This window comes from Panicum hallii, chromosome 2, assembly GCF_002211085.1.
Source record: "Panicum hallii strain FIL2 chromosome 2, PHallii_v3.1, whole genome shotgun sequence".
In the NCBI taxonomy this organism is placed as follows: Eukaryota; Viridiplantae; Streptophyta; class Magnoliopsida; order Poales; family Poaceae; genus Panicum; species Panicum hallii.
Window position 1 is genome coordinate 34,056,169 of NC_038043.1, and position 20,487 is coordinate 34,076,655.

A 20,487-nucleotide genomic window follows, 5' to 3' on the forward strand; every position below is an offset into this window, starting at 1 on the left:
GGAGGAATATTCCTCACGGTGACCCGTGGCGACGATAGTCGGCTTTGCCACGGCGATGATGTTCCGGCATACAGGGATCAAAGAGGCTCGATGGGGGTCCAGGAGCTTTCTTGAGGTGTTGTGGTCTTGCTCAGACGATTGATGAGAGATAGGAGCTGCTGGATGTCGTGAACCCCTGGGACGAGACGATAGAGCCGGATTGGTTCGCTATGCCAACTCCTCCGTGAACCTCAGGGTTTTGCTGCTCACGGGCTAAACCTCCACTGTTCACGCGCGTGTGCTGCAGAAACACGGTCGGCACACCCGCGTAGCCCCCTGCAGGATCGCCACACCTGGTCGCATCTCCTGCGCTGTTCCTGTTCTGCTCTCACACCACTGGCCCTCAACTTGCTCGCGCGTGGCCTCTTGCCTTGCACGCGCACATGCCTGCGGAATCGAGCCGAGCCGGTCACCGGTAGAACATTCTCGCTCGCACCCGTGGACGTGCCAGTCCAAATCTGCCCGGACCTCTGGATCCTGTAACTCCGCCGCCCTTTCCACCTGCTACCTGTTGTGACGCCATCAGGGTCGGTCTACCACCGCCGTCGGTCTTGCACTGCGCGTCGAACCCGTGCCGCGTTACTTTTGCCTTGACCGCCTTGCCGCTGCGTAGCTGCTCCTTCCGAGCTTGCCGCGCTCTAATCGCTTCTCCGCCTTCGCGAGGACCGAGGCCTGCCTGCACCAGGGTTGCGCCTTCCGTTGCCCTCTCCTCGACGGCCTCCGAACGATGCGTTGTACATCACTGCAGTTGGCTTCACTTCTCCTGCGGCCAGCATTTCATCGAACACCTTAGCTGCGTGCTCGATACGGCCACTCTTGCACCACCTAGAGATCACCATGGCGTAGTCAGGGTTGATGCCATCGCGTTCCTGCATCTCGCGCAGAAGCCCTCCACCGCAACTCCTTCTGCGTGCGCTCGCCTGCGCCGCCAACTCCCGCGACGCTCCCGCGAGCCTGCGTCGCGCTGCCGCACCGCGCCGAACCACAGCCAGCGCCGTCAACTTCCGCACCCACACGCGCCAGCGCCAGCCCGCAGCTTGGATCCGCTCTGCTCCGCCTGCTCTTCCGCGCTGCGCGTCGCCTGCTTCCGCGTGCTGCTCCACCCGCGCCCTGCACATACGCTGCTTGCCCGCGCTAGCGCCCGCGAGCTGCAGCCCCGCCAACGCCCGCCTGCCGCCTGGAGCCCGCTCGCGCCTGCGCTCGCTCCTGCGCCCACGCCCCAGCCGAGCCGCCCCGCTCCAGCCGTCCCTGCGCCCGCTCCCGCCGCCAGCCGTGCCTCCACGTCGACCCGAGCCGCGCCGAGCCGCCCGCGCTGCGCTCGCCCCGTGCTGCCCGAGCGCCCGTGCCCAAGCCCGACGCCTGCTACTGCCTGGTGGAGGAGAGGGAGAGAGGAAGAAAAGAAGCATTTGGATGGAGCTGCCGCCGGTGGGGAAAGAAAAAGAAGGGGCGCCAGGGAGAAGAAACAGAGGAAAAGATGGAATGGAACTCCCCCAAGGACTTGTGCGTAAAATTAGAAAATTACAGGGACCTTTCTATAAAGCATAAATTCTCATTAATCTAAAACCCGAATGAAGAAACGCCCAAAACGAAAGTTGGAGAGTTTTTCAAACTCTACAACATTGCTTTAGGGCTCAAGTTCAAAACTCAAAACTTATATCTTTACACATTAAATTTTGAACAAAAGTTAGATTTGAATTACTTTTGTCCTAAAGAGTGAAATTTTATAACATTTAGGACCTAAATGCAAGAATTTATGACACGTCATGATGACGGGATAGACACGTCATAATGATTGGGTAGACATGTGATAATGACTTGCACCTTTTACACTTTAGTCCTGAGTAATTTTGAAAGTTACTTTTGTAATTCGACTACTTGCATAAAAGGACTTGTACTTTTATAAAATTACATAAACACCCTTGTTTTCACAACTTTACCCAAATTTTTATACAATTCAACACATACATTCCATATAAAACTTTTGGATAAATATATATATTTTTTTACAGAGGATAAAGTAAGGAAAAACATGTTTACAAAACCACCCTTCACTTATTTTAAAGTTACCTCCTATCCAATTACATTTTGCGAAAACAACCCTAGTTTTTCCATAATTACAAAAATACCCTTTTTACTTGCACTTTAAATTTTCAAAAGCTTCACATAAACACACACAAGCTTTACACTAACAAGCACATACTTCACACTAACAAATAATATGCCTAGATTACAGGCACTTGAACTGTCACACCGGACCTTGCCGGTGAGGGTCCTTCGAGATGCTTGGCGAACCAGAGCACCAGGGCCTAAGTTCAAGGATTGGAGGGGTCCGGGCTTTCGGGTCCGCAACTCTAGGTACTACAGCACTTATCTTAGGGAGGTAGAGCGTGTAGGCTTAGGGTACGGAACCAAGCTAAGCGGCTACACATCTCTGGACCCCACAGAGGACAAGTGCGCTTCCCTGAAGCCGGTTCCCAGAAGATCGGACCCTTTCTTATTCTGAAGCAGAGGTCCTGGGCGAAGACACATCGCAGCAACTCAAATCAGGTCTTAGGCACGGCAGGGGAATAAGGGACCACGTGGGGGTTAGGGTAAGCGAGAAATAAGAAAAAGAATTGAATTGCACAATCCTCCAAGATAGACTGAGAATAAATTTTTTCTTGATAAATTGGTACAGATAGATCGTGCGATGGACGCCAGGGGCCGGGTTTACAAGGACGGACCTCCACCGCCCTGGTTCGCACAGGGTTGCTACCATTTACAAAGGAAAAATTTTCTCTTAGCTAATCCCCTAAGGATAAAACTTACGGAGGTGCTCAATGTTCCACGGGTTGGGTAGTTGCATGCCTTCCTCCGTAGCTAAGTGAACAGATCCTGGTCGGCACACTTTCGTCACCTTGAAGGGGCCCTCCCAGCTGGGGGAGAGCTTATGGAGCCCCTCTCGGTTCAGGATTCATTGTAGGACTAGGTCCCCGATCCAGAGCTCCCTAATATGCACGAACCGTTGATGGTAACGCCGGAGCGCTTGGTTGTACCGTGCATTTCAGACCGCTGCCCGCCATCTTCGCTCGTCTATGAGGTCAACATCTTGGTGATGCTGCCGCTCCTGCAAGTCCTCATCGAAGGCTTGGACTCGTAGTGAGCCCATGGTGATCTCTGGGGGAAGGCATGCTTCGGCCCCATAGACCAGGAAGAAAGGGGTCTCCCCGGTTGCTCAGCTGGGTGTGGTCCGGTTCCCCCATAGCACGCTTGGAAGCTGGTCAACCCACTTCGCGCCACGTTTCCCAACATCGTTGTAGGTGCGAATCTTGAGCCCCCTGAGGATCTCAGCATTAGCCCGCTCTGCTTGGCCATTGCTTCTGGGATGTGCCACAGAAGCAAAGCAGAGCTGGATGCTGATGTCCTCGCAGTACTCTTGGAAATGCTGGCTCTTGAACTGGGTCCCGTTGTCGGTAATGATCCGGTTCGGGACCCCGAACCTGCACACAATTGACTTGAGGAAGGTAATTGCTAATTCCTTGGTGATGTTGACCATAGGGGTTGCTTCCGGCCACTTGGTGAACTTGTTGATGGTAATGTAGAGGTACCGGTACCCGCCGACGGCCCTGGGGAAAGGTCCCAAGATATCCAACCCCCATACTGCGAAAGGCCAAGAGGGCGGAATCATTTGTAGAGCCTGAGCTGGAGTGTGTATCTGCTTTGCATGGAACTGGCATGCCTTGCAGGACTTTACCAACTCGGCTGCATCGTGGAGCGCTGTCGGCCAATAAAAACCGTACCGGAAGGCTTTACCGACCAGCGTGCGGGATGAACAATGACTTCCGCACGCGCCTCCATGGATCTCTGCGAACAAGTTGCAGCCCTCTTCCTAGGTAATGCACCACACGAGGATGCCATTGGCACCACAGCGGTAGAGATCCCCTTCTACCACCGCGTATCGCTTAGCAAACCACACTATGCACTCAGCGGATGCTTGGTCTTCAGGAAGGAAGTTGTCTTTCAGGTAGTCTTGGATCTCGGAGATCCATGCATCGGGACCCCCCTGAGAGCTTGGATGTGGCTCCACGAGGTCTTCGGGACCCTCGAGGGTGCACACCATCCTTGGCGGCCCCCACGGATGGAGCACCGCCGGGACCGCTAGCTTCGAGGTGCTAGTCTGACCCCCTTCGCCCAGTTCGGCAGGCTGAGCGGATGGCTTCAGCGATCGTCTTTGAAAAATGCCCTCGGGCACAGGTGCCTGAGTTGATGCCTTCGCGGAGAGTGCATCCAGTGCGTCGAAGTCCTTCTCTAGCTTCATCACACGTATGAGGTATGCTGCTGTAACGCCCCGGAAATTTCAAATCTAAACTACGCGTTAGAGAGTTCCGACTAAAAACTTATTCATCGTAAAACCCTGACCGCTCCGTCACACGCGCGCCGTCACATCCCCGCCCTGTGCCGCTCAGGTGCCCGGCGTCCTCCCCCACGCGCATTGTCTCGACCCTCGCCACCGCGCGACCGCTCTCCGCATTTGGCGTCGGCGCTCCTCGTGCAGCGCGCGAATCCCGCGCGCGCGTGGCCGACCGGCCGCGGTCACCGCCGCGACCGGCGCCGACACGCCCCCCCCCCCCCCTCTCTCTTTCTCCTTTTCTTTCTCTCTCCCATTTTCTTTCTTTTCCTTCCTTTTTCCTTTTTTCCCCAATCTCTCTTTCCTTTCTTTCTTTCTCTTCTTTCCCTCCTTTTCTTTTTCCTCCTCTCCCCTGCTCCCGAGCGCCGCCCCTCCTACTTGTCACTGAGCCTCGGCCCTCCTCCCTCACGCGCAGACGTCGCGCCCGAAGCACCCCCCGCGCGCTAGCCTCTGCCCGGCCACGCCACGACGCGCACGCACGCGCCGCGCGTGGCCAAGCATCGCGCCGCTCCGCCCGTCGCCACGCCCCCACCTCTGGCCCGCGCCACACCGCGTTCCGCGCGCACGCGCGCGCCCTGTTCTCGCGCGTGCCGCGCCGCTCGTCGCTGCTGCACCCGCCTCGCCGCACGCGCGCCGCCGCCCTGTGCTGCACAAGCGCCGGGCCCGCGTCCGCCAGCACTCCAGCCGTGCGCACGCCCCGCTTCCACCGCCGGCCGCCCCTGTGCGCGCCCACGCGCAGTACTGCCGGCCGCCCTCTCCGCCGTCCGGCCACGCCAAGTCACCGCGCCGCTCGCCGCTTGTCGAGATGTCCCGTCCACCTCGCCGCTCGTGCCCCGCTCCGCGACAACCACAAGCGGCCGAGCGCCATTGAAGACGCCCCGCACCGCCCGCCGGCCGCTGCTACCCCCTTCCTCTCCGCTCCACCGCCTTCTCCCGCTATAAATTGGCCCCCGCGCAACCCCCAGCACCTCACCACCGCCACCGCCTGCCTCTGCCCTCTCCCCTAGCCACAGCGCCGCCGCCGCTCGAGACACCGCCGCTGCCCGCCTGCTCCCGTGGGCGCGCCCCCTCGCCCCACCGCAGCCCGTGGTGAGTGGGGGGATTGGTTCCCCTCCTTCCCCTTCCCCTTTTTCCCCTGCCCTGAGCCGCCCCTAGGCCTCGGCCGGCCGTATTGGCCGCCGCCGCCGGCACCCCCACCGCTCCTCTGTTTCGAGCAGGAAGAGGGAGGAAGAAAGGGGTTTTTGCTCAAAGCCCCCTCCCCTTTTCCTATATTAACCCAAAGAACCCCCCCCCTTAAGTACTTTTGACTAAATAGACCTTACTCTTTTAATATTTCAAAACAAACCCTCCAATACATGAACCTAGATACATTTGGCACTCTTTATCATGCCCCGAGAAATTCTAGGATTTACATAAAAGGTCCCTGCTATTTCCAGATACTTACGAATAAACCCCTAGCGCCCTGTGTGACCACTCGAAACCCCTTTAGCTCGTCATTTTATGTGCGAAACGATCTCCGATCGACCCGAAACTTTACCACGCCATTTCTAGTAGGGTTCCAGCCATGCCATTAAGAAACCACCCAAAGATATTACCCCTAACTCCGTAATTAAGTTATTTCCGATTCAAGCTCAACGATGAGAGCTTTTAATTCTTTCGTTTGATTGTGTGTCTGTTTGTTTGCGTCGTAGGACACGGAGTGAACGAGGAAGGTCCCGACTGTGACCGAGCGAACGAGGATCAGTACTGCGACCCCGAACCCGAGGGATAGTGCTTCGACCAGGACCTCCCGCAAGGGTTTGACGATGGCAAGTTCCATTCCGCCCTTTGATGCATGTTTCTGTCCTAGTTTTTATAAACACAACCCAGTGGCCTGTTTTATAAAATTGCATGGTTTTGCGTGCTAAAAACATGGTAGGTTAGCCACCCTTGTTTGTGACAACCAAACTTTGATTACCTGCTTTTATAAAGAAAACGCGTGTGTGTAGGAAGGGATAAAATGTGGTTTTGAAAGACGAGTCCGACGGGATGGATGGCATTTTTATGTGAAATTGCCGTTGGTGTGCTCGTACCTGTGTGGTAGGGCAAAGAAGGGAGATATCCATCTTGTCACCCCTAAGGACCGAGTGGATGTGACATCTCACCTAGCTTCCTGTCGTGCAAACCACTTGACCGTTGTATGGGCAACGGCTTAGCATAAATCCCACTAGTTAGTCTGATAGCCATCAGGAGAGCTGAGAGCAACGGGTGATCAAGGGGAAGGGATAAGCTCTGTGTGACTTATGCCCTGGTTAAACCTCGGAGATAGGTTGAGTGACCCCTTGGTGGACCCCGTGGTGGCTAGTCAGGTCTAGCTAAGGTGGGTAATGGCTTTGTTGGGATCTGCACCGGCACTAAGGTGTTCGTGCTGTGGTACCCCACCTGTGGGTAAAGTTGCACACCTCTGCAGAGTTGAAAATCTATTCGAATAGCCGTGCCCACGGTATTGGGCAAGTTATGGTGTGGTCACATAACTAGTGTTTATCTCTGGGAATGTATGGGCTGGTGTGAGTTGTTTGGAAAGTGTCCGGCAGTCGTGCCGTGAGCTACGGCGGACGGGGAGTCCGGTAGCAGTTTAAAAACTTGGATCCTGTGTGGATCAACACCGTGTGCTCCTTGGTACAAGAAAACTCGTTTTAAAAGGCTTTTAAAACAAACCCCTGTATACAACAGAGTTTTCCGCAAATGAACCATAACCCTATCCTTGGATTGTCCTGTGCATTAATCTCTGTTATACCCCTCCGTGGGTGTGATTGGACTTGCTGAGTACGTTTGTACTCACCCCTTCCTTACTTTTACAGTGGAAGACCCAGACTACGTCCCCGAAGACAACGAGTAGGGTTTCGTTCTGCACCCAGTCTTGCCTGTGGTTGAGGCCACCGTTGGATTCCGCATGGCGCAAGACTCTGATGATTCTCTTTTCGTAGCTAGTGTAGTAGTGTGGGTTCTAGTTGTAATCCTCGCGATAGTGGCGCTTCACTGCCCATTACCGCGTAGAATTGTACGGTAATGTACCATCTGATGTAATAAAAGTATTATCAGCCTCCTGGGACTGATAAATCAACACTTTTAAGTCTTCCCTGATGGGGGGGACGCTTCAGGTGGTATCAGAGCCGTAGGCTGGCCGTAGGACGTGACCCTAGGAGCGAGACCCCTTTTCAGGCCCTAGAACTTGTCCCGGTTTAGAAACTTTCTGCACAAACACTCACCACTGGTCTTTGCCTTGTTCCAGATGGCTGGCAATGGATGGGTTAGCGGAATCTGCCACGCAGAGCCCGGCCTCCCCAAGTTGCTATTGCTCAGCCTGGAACGCGTCGGGGTTATGGAACCACCGGAGTATGCCTACCATGAGTACATCGCCTGAGGCACCCTTCGGTGCGACACAATGGTTTTTGTGGAGAAAAGCACCCGCTACCCTGATGTGGACCCTTGGTTCATCTCCACCACTGGCTTTCCGCTTCCCCGACACCTATCGAAAGGCCGCTCGTAAAGCCCTGCGACGACTGCGTGTGCTCTACAGGCACCACCTTCATCGGACTCCTATGGGATTTTTCCCACCCGCTGAGGGAAGAGGGCGCACTTGGATTGCCCGAATGAGGGGACTCGGACGAGAAGAAGAAGACCTGGAAGACACGGTCTCCCATCGGTCCATCTACCTCACTGGTTTGGATGCACTCTACCGCGAACAGGCGGCACAACTGAAGCAGCTAATCCATGGGATCGAAAAGATAACCCAGGAGCTGGAGGAACAACGGACAAGAGCCGCAAGCGCCGAGTATTCCTTAGCCGCCCTCCAAGCCCAGATGCAAGAATACGAGAACCGCAACGGAATAGGTGGATGGATCGAGGAAGAAGAAGAAGAACCCATGGAAACCCATTGGGATAAGGGTACTCAGACCGAAAACGAGATGGATCGGTTCCTTCCAATAAAGAAGCGCTCTATCAGGGCCGAGGAAGAATCCCCATGATAGGATTAGCACCCCTAGCTAAAACCCTACCCTAATGACCACGCATCTATGAAAACTGTACCACCCCTGTTGTAATAATAAATATCGTCCACTCCCTTTTGCACCTGTACCAGGTTGTTTACCCTGTTTCTGTTTCAGATGGCTGAGGAAGGATGGACCCAGGGCGATTGCCAAGCTGCACCTGGATTTCCCAGCCTCTTAATCAACACCCTGGAGAACCTTGGCGTTGCAGAACGTCCAAGGTACTACAGCCGAGAGTACAAGCACCATGGTACCCTCCGCTGCAGGGTGATCCTGGTCATCGCCAGGAGCAACCGCTACCCCGACATCCAGCCTTGGCGAGCGACCGCCACAGGATTTAGACACCAAGATACCTACCCCCTGGCCATCAGAAAAGCACTCCGTTATTTGTGCCGGATTTTTGAAGAACACCTCGCCCCCACACCAGCGAAGTTCTTCCCGCCGGCCATCAGGACCCCAGTCTGGGAAGCACGCATGAGAAACCTGGAGCGACGTCGCCACGAAGAAGGCCCCCTGTACCAAGTGGCTACTTACCTAGCCGCCCTGGACCAACTCTTTGATGAGCAAGCCAACCTTCTGAGGGAGCAGACCCATCGAGCCGAGCAAGCGGAGCTCGCAGTGAGATTACAGCAGATGCGAGCCGCCCACGCCGAGGCAAGAGCCGCAGCCGCGGTCAGTAACGAAGCAGTCGCCCAAGAAAGCCTCAGGCAAGCCCGAGACTGGCGCATGCAAGATTGGACCCGAAGTGGGACACCAGTCCCGGCAATTGGGGAGGATCATGTTTTACTCGGGACGCCTATCATAGGATGGGGACCCCTTTTGGAAACACACAAGCCCCACCCGGAAACCCTAAAAGTTCCGCTGCCGCTATCGAAGCGGATGCTGCAGCACGACCCTTGACGGATAGGAACCCAGAGGACGGCGAGCAGGGATCACTCACGCTTCCCGCCCCAGAAGAAGGCCTGCCCCGCGAGTAAAACGACCGACGCCACCCTAGTGATGTGTCCCCAGCCGCTTTTGTTTAAGTTGTACCTGATCCCGGACGAGTAGTACGAGACCTAGCCTCACCCCAAGCTGTACCCCCCTTGTAGTAATAAAGTTGTTTGTGCTTGATGTTGTGTGCTGGTTTGTTGTGTGCTGATTATTTATATGAGTACCGGCAGGAGGTAGATTCTGCCATATATATATATATATATATATATATATACGAATTAAACAACTTAAACATCACATAAACGTAACCCCGATTTACCCAATCAACAGGTGACCCCCCGGAACGTCGCGAGGGCCTCCCGTGGCCGGAACCCCGTAGCCGCTAGTGTCGGAGCACAGCCCGTTGAACAAGATCTTCCCCAAGGAGAGCAAGAAGTAAGCCAGAACCGAGGGGGAAGTCAAGAAGGAGAACAACTACCACCACCCCCACCCCTCGGAGACCTGGCGCAGATCATCCATAACCAGACCCTCATACTGGAGACTCTGGCGAATGCCCTCATTAACCGGCAGCTGCGAGGGCAGAATATGAACGACAAGCTGACGGCCTTTCTAAGGACCAAGCCACCTACCTTCGCCGGATCCTGCAACCCGTTGGATGCTGACGACTGGTTGCGAGTAATTCAGAGGAAGCTCGAACCATTCGAATGCCAGGACCGGGATAAAGTCCTTCTGGCAGCCCACCAGCTCACCGGAACAGCGTTATCCTGGTGGGAAAACTATTGTGCCGCAGCCGAAGATGCCTCTACCATCACCTGGGGAGAATTTGTAAGGGAGTTCCGCCGCTACCACATCCCTTCGGCCACTATGAAGCGCAAGGCGGATGAATTCCGCGCACTACAGCAAGGAAGCATGTCGGTGGAAGAGTACACCCACCGGTTCATAGAATTGGCCCGGTACGCGCCGGAAGAAGTGAATGACGACGATAAGAAGCAAGACATGTTCAAGAAGGGGTTAAGCCCAGAACTCCGGACCTTGCTTACTCCCCAGATCTATCCGGACTTCAACACCCTGATGAACAAGGCTATCCTCACAGAAAGGGCCAAAGCTGAAGAGAGAAAGGATAATAAACGCAAATTCCTGGAAAGTAAGGCCCGCCAACAGGACCGCTTCCAAAAGCCGAGGAACACCAACTACACTGCACCAAGATCTCAGGCCCCAATGCAGTATAGGACTCAGTCCCAAGTGACAGGATCGCAGGCCCCGCCTAGGAGTCAGAATACCACGAGGGCCCCGCAGAGCAATGCAAGCCAGGCCGCCCCTGACAACAACAATGTTAGGGCCTGTTTCAACTGCCGCGAGATTGGGCATTACATTGCCAACTGCCATTATGCCAAGAATAAGCCGGCCACGTCAGCCTTCTCCAACACAGTGAATGGACCCAGACTAGCCCTGACTGGTGCCAACCGTGTGCCCGTCCGCAACAATGACAACAGTCAGCAGACGAAGCAGCCCCAGCAGTCGTTTGGACGAGCCCGCGTCAATCACATCGATGCGCAGGAGGCTCAAGAAGCTCAGGGCGTAGTGCTCGGTGAGTACCTAGTCAACTCAGCTCTGGTGACAGTACTATTTGATTCTGGGGCATCGCACTCATTTATATCCTCAAGTTTTGTGGAAAAACACAAAATACCTACAGTACTACTAGCTACACCCCTATTAACCCGGACGCCTGGAGGCGACATCAATTGTCAATTAGGTTGTCCACGGGTAAGGATCAATTTAAGTGGGGTAGACTTTCTAGCAGATTTGGTAGTACTTAAGCCTGGGGGAATAGACGTGATCCTTGGGATGGATTGGTTAAGCCGACACAATGGTCTCATAGGCTGCACTGACAAAGTGGTACACCTAACAAACCCCGAAGGGATACAAGTGATCTGCCATACCCGGGATAGTGAGTTTGACCCAATGATGTTTAGCATGGAAGCCAAGCCCTTAGAAGGAGTCCCGGTAGTAAACGAATACCCGGATGTATTCCCCGAAGAGCTTCCCGGTATGCCACCAGATAGGGATATAGAGTTCGTCATTGACCTTATCCCTGGAACCTCCCCTATAGCCAAAAGACCCTATAGGATGGCGGCATCCGAATTGACAGAATTAAAGAAACAACTAGAAGAGCTGCAACGAATTGGTTTCGTCAGACCAAGCTCGTCACCATGGGGAGCCCCAGTCCTATTTGTCAAGAAGAAAGATGGGAGTATGAGGTTGTGTGTAGATTACCGGGCACTGAACGAGGTTACCATTAAGAACAAGTACCCCCTCCCCAGGATTGATGACCTTTTCGATCAGCTAAAAGGAGCCAAGTACTTTTCTAAGATCGATCTAAGGTCAGGATATTTTCAACTCAAGATTAGGGAAAGTGACATCCCTAAAACAGCTTTTGTCACTCGCTACGGGCAATTTGAGTTCACCGTAATGTCCTTCGGACTAACCAATGCCCCTGCCTATTTTATGAACATCATGAACAAGGTATTTATGGACGAGCTGGATAAGTTTGTCGTAGTCTTTATCGACGACATACTTATCTACTCCAAGAGTATTCAGGAACATGAGCAACATCTGCGGGTAGTATTGGAAAAGCTAAGGACACATAGGCTATATGCCAAGTTCAGCAAGTGCGAATTCTGGCTGGAGAGAGTAGCTTTCCTTGGTCACATCCTGACCGCGGAAGGTGTAGCAGTGGACCCAGAGAAGGTCGAAGCAGTTTCCAACTGGCAGCGACCGACTAATGTTAGTGAAATCAGAAGTTTTCTTGGATTAGCTGGATACTATCGGAGATTTATCGAGGGATTTTCCAAGATAGCCCGACCCATGACGGAACTTCTTAAGAAGGAGAAGAAGTTCGCCTAGACGGAAAGTTGTGAAAGAAGTTTTCAAGAGTTGAAACAAAGGCTGACAACCGCCCCAGTGCTGACCCTACCGGACATTCATCGGGATTTTGTCATTTATTGTGATGCATCCCGACAAGGATTAGGGTGTGTGCTGATGCAAGATGGGAAAGTCGTTGCATATGCTTCCCGTCAACTCCGGAACCACGAGCAGAACTATCCAACCCATGACTTGGAATTAGCAGCCGTAGTGCATGCCCTCAAGATCTGGAGGCATTACTTGATCGGGAATAAGTGTGAGATTTACACTGACCATAAGAGTCTGAAGTACATCTTCACCCAGCCGGAATTGAACCTGAGGCAGAGGAGATGGCTGGAGTTGGTTAAGGACTACAATTTGGAAATCCATTATCACCCCGGAAAGGCAAACGTGGTAGCCGATGCCTTAAGCCGGAAATCCTATGGACCCAAGGATGACAATCTGCGCGAGGAAATGGCACGATTAAATGTGCACATTGTTCCTCGAGGTTCCAGCCAAGTGCTAAACGTCCAATCGACACTAGAAGATGGGATTAGAGAGGCCCAACGATCGGATCAAGAGTTAATGAAAATCCGCAAACAAACCGGAGAAAACAAAGCGCCAGGTTTCAGAGTGGACGATAAGGGGACGTTATGGTACGAGGATAGAATTTGTGTCCCCCAGAATGGAGATTTCCGGCAATTAATCATGGACGAAGCCCATAACTCGGCCTACTCCATCCACCCAGGATCCACCAAAATGTATATGGACATAAAGCAAAAATATTGGTGGAATGGAATGAAGGCGGATGTTGCACGATTCGTGGCCCATTGTGATACCTGCCAAAGGGTCAAGGCCGAACATCAAAAGCCGGCAGGATTATTGCAACCCTTGCCTATCCCGGTTTGGAAATGGGATGAGATAGGAATGGACTTTGTAGTAGGTCTACCCCGATCACAGAAGGGACACGATTCCATATGGGTAATAGTGGATCGACTCACTAAATCGGCTCATTTTATACCCGTACGGACCACTTATGGTGGAGAAAAGCTGGCAAAACTCTATGTGGAAAACATAGTAAAGTTACATGGAGTGCCTAGCAGGGTTGTCTCAGATAGAGGAACCCAGTTTACCTCTAGATTTTGGAAAAGCTTGCATCAAGCCATGGGCACCAAGTTAGATTTCAGCTCCGCATATCACCCACAGACGGACGGTCAAACCGAAAGGGTAAATCAGATTATGGAAGATATGCTGAGAGCATGTGTCCTGACCTACGGAAAAGACTGGGAACAAAGTCTGCCTTATGCAGAATTTTCGTACAACAATAGTTACCAAGCCAGCCTAGGCATGTCACCCTTCGAGGCCCTCTACGGAAGAAAGTGCAAAACCCCTCTAATGTGGTCGGAAGTTGGGGAACGTGCCCTAGTAGGACCCGCACTTATAAAAGAAGCAGAGGAAAAGTAGCGGAAATCCGTGAGAAATTGAAAACGGCTCAGTCCCGACAAAAGAGCTACGCGGACAAGAAGAGGCGGGAAATAAGTTTCAACCCAGGGGATTTCGTTTATCTCAAGGTCTCACCCATTCGAGGAACGCGAAGGTTTCAGGTACAAGGAAAATTAGCCCCTCGATATATTGGACCGTATCGGGTTCTAAAGAAAGTCGGAGCGGTGGCATACCGACTGGAATTACCAGAAGAAATGTCGGATATACATCCAGTGTTTCATGTCTCGCACTTAAGAAGATGTTTGAGAGTACCCGAGGGAGAATATGTGTCAGTGGAAACAATATACCTACAGCCGGATTTGCGATACCAGGAAGTGCCGGTCAAGATTCTAGACACTGTCGCTAAGAGGACAAGAAATTCCGAAGTACGGATATGCAGAGTTCAATGGAGCAGACATGGAGTAGAAGAAGCAACATGGGAACGCGAGGAGGCTCTAAAGAAGGAATTTCCCCATCTGTTTGAAAGCCAGCCGAATCTCGAGGACGAGATTCATTTAAGTGGGGTAGGTTTGTAACACCCCGGAAATTTCAAATCTAAACTACGCGTTAGAGAGTTCCGACTAAAAACTTATTAATCGTAAAACCCTGACCGCTCCGTCACACGCGCGCCGTCACATCCCCGCCCTGTGCCGCTCAGGTGCCCGGCGTCATCCCCCACGCGCATTGTCTCGACCCTCGCCACCGCGCGACCGCTCTCCGCATTTGGCGTCGGCGCTCCTCGTGCAGCGCGCGAATCCCGCGCGCGCGTGGCCGACCGGCCGCGGTCACCGCCGCGACCGGCGCCGACACGCCCCCCCCCCCCCTCTCTCTTTCTCCTTTTCTTTCTCTCTCCCATTTTCTTTCTTTTCCTTCCTTTTTCCTTTTTTCCCCAATCTCTCTTTCCTTTCTTTCTTTCTCTTCTTTCCCTCCTTTTCTTTTTCCTCCTCTCCCCTGCTCCCGAGCGCCGCCCCTCCTACTTGTCACTGAGCCTCGGCCCTCCTCCCTCACGCGCAGACGTCGCGCCCGAAGCACCCCCCCCCCCCCGCGCGCTAGCCTCTGCCCGGCCACGCCACGACGCGCACGCACGCGCCGCGCGTGGCCAAGCATCGCGGCGCGCCGCCCGTCGCCACGCCCCCGCCTCTGGCCCGCGCCACACCGCGTTCCGCGCGCACGCGCGCGCCCTGTTCTCGCGCGTGCCGCGCCGCTCGTCGCTGCTGCACCCGCCTCGCCGCGCGCGCGCCGCCGCCCTGTGCTGCACAAGCGCCGGGCCCGCGTCCGCCAGCACTCCAGCCGTGCGCACGCCCCGCTTCCACCGCCGGCCGCCCCTGTGCGCGCCCACGCGCAGTACTGCCGGCCGCCCTCTCCGCCGTCCGGCCACGCCAAGTCACCGCGCCGCTCGCCGCTTGCCGAGATGTCCCGTCCACCTCGCCGCTCGTGCCCCGCTCCGCGACAACCACAAGCGGCCGAGCGCCATTGAAGACGCCCCGCACCGCCCGCCGGCCGCCGCTACCCCCTTCCTCTCCGCTCCACCACCTTCTCCCGCTATAAATTGGCCCCCGCGCAACCCCCAGCACCTCACCACCGCCACCGCCTGCCTCTGCCCTCTCCCCTAGCCACAGCGCCGCCGCCGCCCGAGACACCGCCGCTGCCCGCCTGCTCCCGTGGGTGCGCCCCCTCGCCCCACCGCAGCCCATGGTGAGTGGGGGGATTGGTTCCCCTCCTTCCCCTTCCCCTTTTTCCCTGCCCTGAGCCGCCCCTAGGCCTCGGCCGGCCGTATTGGCCGCCGCCACCGGCACCCCCACCGCTCCTCTGTTTCGAGCAGGAAGAGGGAGGAAGAAAGGGGTTTTTGCTCAAAGCCCCCTCCCCTTTTCCTATATTAACCCAAAGAAACCCCCCCTTAAGTACTTTTGACTAAATAGACCTTACTCTTTTAATATTTCAAAACAAACCCTCCAATACTTGAACCTAGATACATTTGGCACTCTTTAGCATGCCCCGAGAAATTCTAGGATTTACAAAAAAGGTCCCTGCTATTTCCAGATACTTACGAATAAACCCCTAGCGCCCTGTGTGACCACTCGAAACCCCTTTAGCTCGTCATTTTATGTGCGAAACGATCTCCGATCGACTCGAAACTTTACCACGCCATTTCTAGTAGGGTTCCGGCCATGCCATTAAGAAACCACCCAAAGATATTACCCCTAACTCCGTAATTAAGTTATTTCCGATTCAAGCTCAACGATGAGAGCTTTTAATTCTTTCGTTTGATTGTGTGTCTGTTTGTTTGCGTCGTAGGACACGGAGTGAACGAGGAAGGTCCCGACTGTGACCGAGCGAACAAGGATCAGTACTGCGACCCCAAACCCGAGGGACAGTGCTTCGACCAGGACCTCCCGCAAGGGTTTGACGATGGCAAGTTCCATTCCGCCCTTTGATGCATGTTTCTGTCCTAGTTTTTATAAACACAACCCAGTGGCCTGTTTTATAAAATTGCATGGTTTTGCGTGCTGAAAACATGGTAGGTTAGCTACCCTTGTTTGTGACAACCAAACTTTGATTACCTGCTTTTATAAAGAAAACGCGTGTGTGTAGGAAGGGATAAAATGTGGTTTTGAAAGACGAGTCCGACGGGATGGATGGCATTTTTGTGTGAAATTGCCGTTGGTGTGCTCGTACCTGTGTGGTAGGGCAAAGAAGGGAGATATCCATCTTGTCACCCCTAAGGACCGAGTGGATGTGACATCTCACCTAGCTTCCTGTCGTGCAAACCACTTGACCGTTGTATGCGCAACGGCTTAGCATAAATCCCACTAGTTAGTCTGATAGCCATCAGGAGAGCTGAGAGCAACGGGTGATCAAGGGGAAGGGATAAGCTCTGTGTGACTTATGCCCTGGTTAAACCTCGGAGATAGGTTGAGTGACCCCTTGGTGGACCCCGTGGTGGCTAGTCAGGTCTAGCTAAGGTGGGTAATGGCTTTGTTGGGATCTGCACCGGCACTAAGGTGTTCGTGCTGTGGTACCCCACCTGTGGGTAAAGTTGCACACCTCTGCAGAGTTGAAAATCTATTCGAATAGCCGTGCCCACGGTATTGGGCAAGTTATGGTGTGGTCACATAACTAGTGTTTATCTCTGGGAATGTATGGGCTGGTGTGAGTTGTTTGGAAAGTGTCCGGCAGTCGTGCCGTGAGCTACGGCGGACGGGGAGTCCGGTAGCAGTTTAAAAACTTGGATCCTGTGTGGATCAACACCGTGTGCTCCTTGGTACAAGAAAACTCGTTTTAAAAGGCTTTTAAAACAAACCCCTGCATACAACAGAGTTTTCCGCAAATGAACCATAACCCTATCCTTGGATTGTCCTGTGCATTAATCTCTGTTATACCCCTCCGTGGGTGTGATTGGACTTGCTGAGTACGTTTGTACTCACCCCTTCCTTACTTTTACAGTGGAAGACCCAGACTACGTCCCCGAAGACAACGAGTAGGGTTTCGTTCTGCACCCAGTCTTGCCTGTGGTTGAGGCCACCGTTGGATTCCGCATGGCGCAAGACTCTGATGATTCTCTTTTCGTAGCTAGTGTAGTAGTGTGGGTTCTGGTTGTAATCCTCGCGATAGTGGCGCTTCACTGCCCATTACCGCGTAGAATTGTACGGTAATGTACCATCTGATGTAATAAAAGTATTATCAGCCTCCTGGGACTGATAAATCAACACTTTTAAGTCTTCCCTGATGGGGGGGACGCTTCAGCTGCGAGCTGGGGATTGTTGCAACAACATTCCCCCCGAACCTGCCTGATGATGAGTTGGGAGTCTCCCTTGACCAAGAGCTCCCGGACCCCTAGGGATAGGGCCACGGTCAATCCAAAGATCAGGGCCTCATACTCCGCCATATTGTTGGTGGCCTCAAAGTCGAGGAGCACCATATACATCACTTGCTCACCATTCGGGTTGATGAGGACCACGCCAGCTCCAGCCTTCTTGTTGCGTGCGGACCCGTCGAAGAAGAGCGTCCAGTGGGATCCGGTGAACACCGGAGCCCTGACTCCTGGAGACCAGGGTCGGCTGTCACATTGGTGGAGGCCAGACCTCCACTTCCTATAGGGGGGACCGCGGGGGCCCCTGCAGGAGTTGCTCGGACCTCTCAGCGACCAGCACCATGCTGATGACTTCAGTCATCGCTGCAAAGGTACAGAAACAGTGTCTCACCTGGGTCTGGAGCCACCAGGACCGGCAGGGAGGTGAGATACTGCTTCATCTCCTAGAAGGCATGCTCTGCCTCCTCAGTCCATGTGAATGGACCGGACCCCCTCATCAGCTTGAAGAAGGGGAGGGCCCTCTCCGCCAGCCTTGAGATGAAGCGGCTGAGGGCTGCAAGGGATCCCGTCAACCTCTGCACATCCCTAACACGTGCAGGGGGTCTCATTGCCTCGATTGCCCGGATCTTATCTGGGTTCACCTTGATCCCCCAGTGTGACACCAGAAAACCATGGAGCTTCCCCGCTGAAACGCCAAAGACACATTTCTCGGGGTTAAGCTTCATGGAGGTCGCGCGTAGTTTGTCGAAGACTTGAGCTAAATTTTCTAGAAGGGAATTCGATTCTCTAGTCTTGAAAATGATGTCATCAACATACACCTCAACTATGTCTCTAACCAAATCACCTAATGTAATATTCATTACACGAGCAAATGTGGGTAGAGCATTAAGCAGTCCGTATGGCATTACAACATAGCAATAAAGACCATCCACTGTTACAAAAGCTGTATGCTTTCTATCATCCTTAGCCATTTTGATTTGATGAAAACCAGAATAGGCATCTATGAAGGATAGCAAGTCACACTCGGAGGTGGAATCTACAATCTGATCTATTCGAGGAAGTGCATAGGGATCTTTTGGACATGCCTTATTGAGGTTGGTGTAGTCGATGCACATCCGAAGCTTCCCGTTAGCCTTCGGGATGATGACTGGATTAGCCAACCACACAGGGTGGTAGACCTCTTCAATGAAGCCAGCCTGCAGCAGCTTGCGGACCTCTTCACGGATGAAGTTCTACCACTCGATGGACTACTTTCATGGCTTTTGGCGCACCGGTCTGGCGTCGGGGTGGATCTTCAGATGGTGCTCAATCACCTCCATGGGGATCCCGGGCATCTGTGACGGTTCCCAAGCGAACACGTCAATATTTGCCCGGAGGAAGGCGACGAGCGCGCTTTCCTATTTCTCTCCCAGGTTCCACCGATGCGGGTGGTCTGGGAGGGCTCCGCTCCGACCTGGATGGTCTTCACGGGAACATCGTCCGTATCGGACGGATGGACCTTGGGTGTCTTGGCCGGCGCCCTGGCGCGTGAGGGTGAGGGGTCGGACCCCTCTGCGCCAGCGGCCGGGGCGAGGCCTGCTACCAACGCATGCAGCTTCTCTACCGCCGCCACGGCAGCAGTCCGGTCGCGCTGCACAGTGAGGACGCCTGCAGGGGACGGCATCTTGAGGACCAAGTATCCATAATGGGCAACGGACATGAACCGGTACAGAGCCGGCTTGCCAATTATGGCGTTGAATGGGAGGTTCACTTTCGCAACCTCAAACTGAATGTTCTCTATGCGGAAATTTACCTCTATCCCAAATGTGACTGGCAGGGAGATGGTCCCCACTGGGTAGACGGGATTAGGGCCCACTCCGGAGAATGGGCAAGACAGGTGAAGCGTCCCCCCATCAGGGAAGACTTAAAAGTAATGCTTTATCAGTCCCAGGAGGCTGATAACACTTTTATTACATCAGATGGTACATCACCGTACAACTCTACGCGGTAATGGGCAGTGAAGCGCCACTATCGCGAGGATTACAACTAAAACCCACACTACTACACTAGCTACGAAAAGAGGGTCATCATAGTCTTGCGCCATGCGGAACTCCAGCGGTGGCCTTAACCACAGGCAAGACTGGGTGCAGGACAAAACCCTACTCGACGTCTTCGGGGAGGTAGTCTGGATCTTCTGCTGTAAAAAGTAAGAGTGGGGTGAGTACAAACGTACTCAGCAAGTCCAATCACACCCACGGGGGGGTTATAGCAGAAATCAATGCACAGGGCAGTCCAAGGATAAGGTTAGGGTTCATTTGCGGAAAACTCGGTTATATGCAAAGGTTCGTTTAAAACATGTTTCAAAACAAGTTTTTAAGTACCAAGGAGCACATGACATTGATCCATGCAGGATCCAAGTTTTAAGCTGCTACCGGACTCCCCGTCCGCCGTAGCACACGGCACAACTGCCGGACACTTTCCGAACAACCCACACCAGTCCAACCATTCTCAGAGAGAAACACTAGTTATGTGACCACACCATAACTTGCCCAATACTGTGGGCACGGCTATTCGAATAGATTTTAACTCTGCAGAGGTGTGCAACTTTACCCATAGGTGGGGTACCACAGCACGATCACCTTAGTGTCGGTGCAGATCCCAACAAAGCCATTACCCACCTTAGCTAGACCTGACTAGCCACCACGGGATCCATCAAGGGGTCATTCGACCTATCTCCGAGGTTTAACCGGGGCATAAGTCACACAGAGCTTATCCCTTCTCCTTTGATCACCCGTTGCTCTCAGCTCTCCTGATGGCTATCAGCCTAACTAGTGGGGTTTATGCTAAGCCGTTGCCCATACAACGGTCAAGTGGTTTGCACGACAGGAAGCTAGGTGAGATGACACATTAACTCGGTCCTTAGGGGT

The 20,487-nt window shown here is 53.7% G+C and overlaps 1 protein-coding gene across 1 annotated transcript; it reads right to left on the reverse strand.

The window, feature by feature from the left end:
- Positions 1 to 3,253: 3,253 nt before the first annotated feature.
- LOC112880962 (uncharacterized protein K02A2.6-like) lies at positions 3,254 to 3,574 on the reverse strand. The gene has a single exon (XM_025945686.1). It carries the CDS (start codon positions 3,572 to 3,574, stop codon positions 3,254 to 3,256), a length of 321 nt encoding a protein of 106 aa, XP_025801471.1.
- Between the last annotated feature and the right edge of the window lie 16,913 nt (positions 3,575 to 20,487).

Bases quoted from the DNA above. Each gene is read 5' to 3' on its own strand.
- LOC112880962 (XM_025945686.1), bottom strand. From the start codon at position 3,574: ATGGTCAACATCACCAAGGAATTAGCAATTACCTTCCTCAAGTCAATT.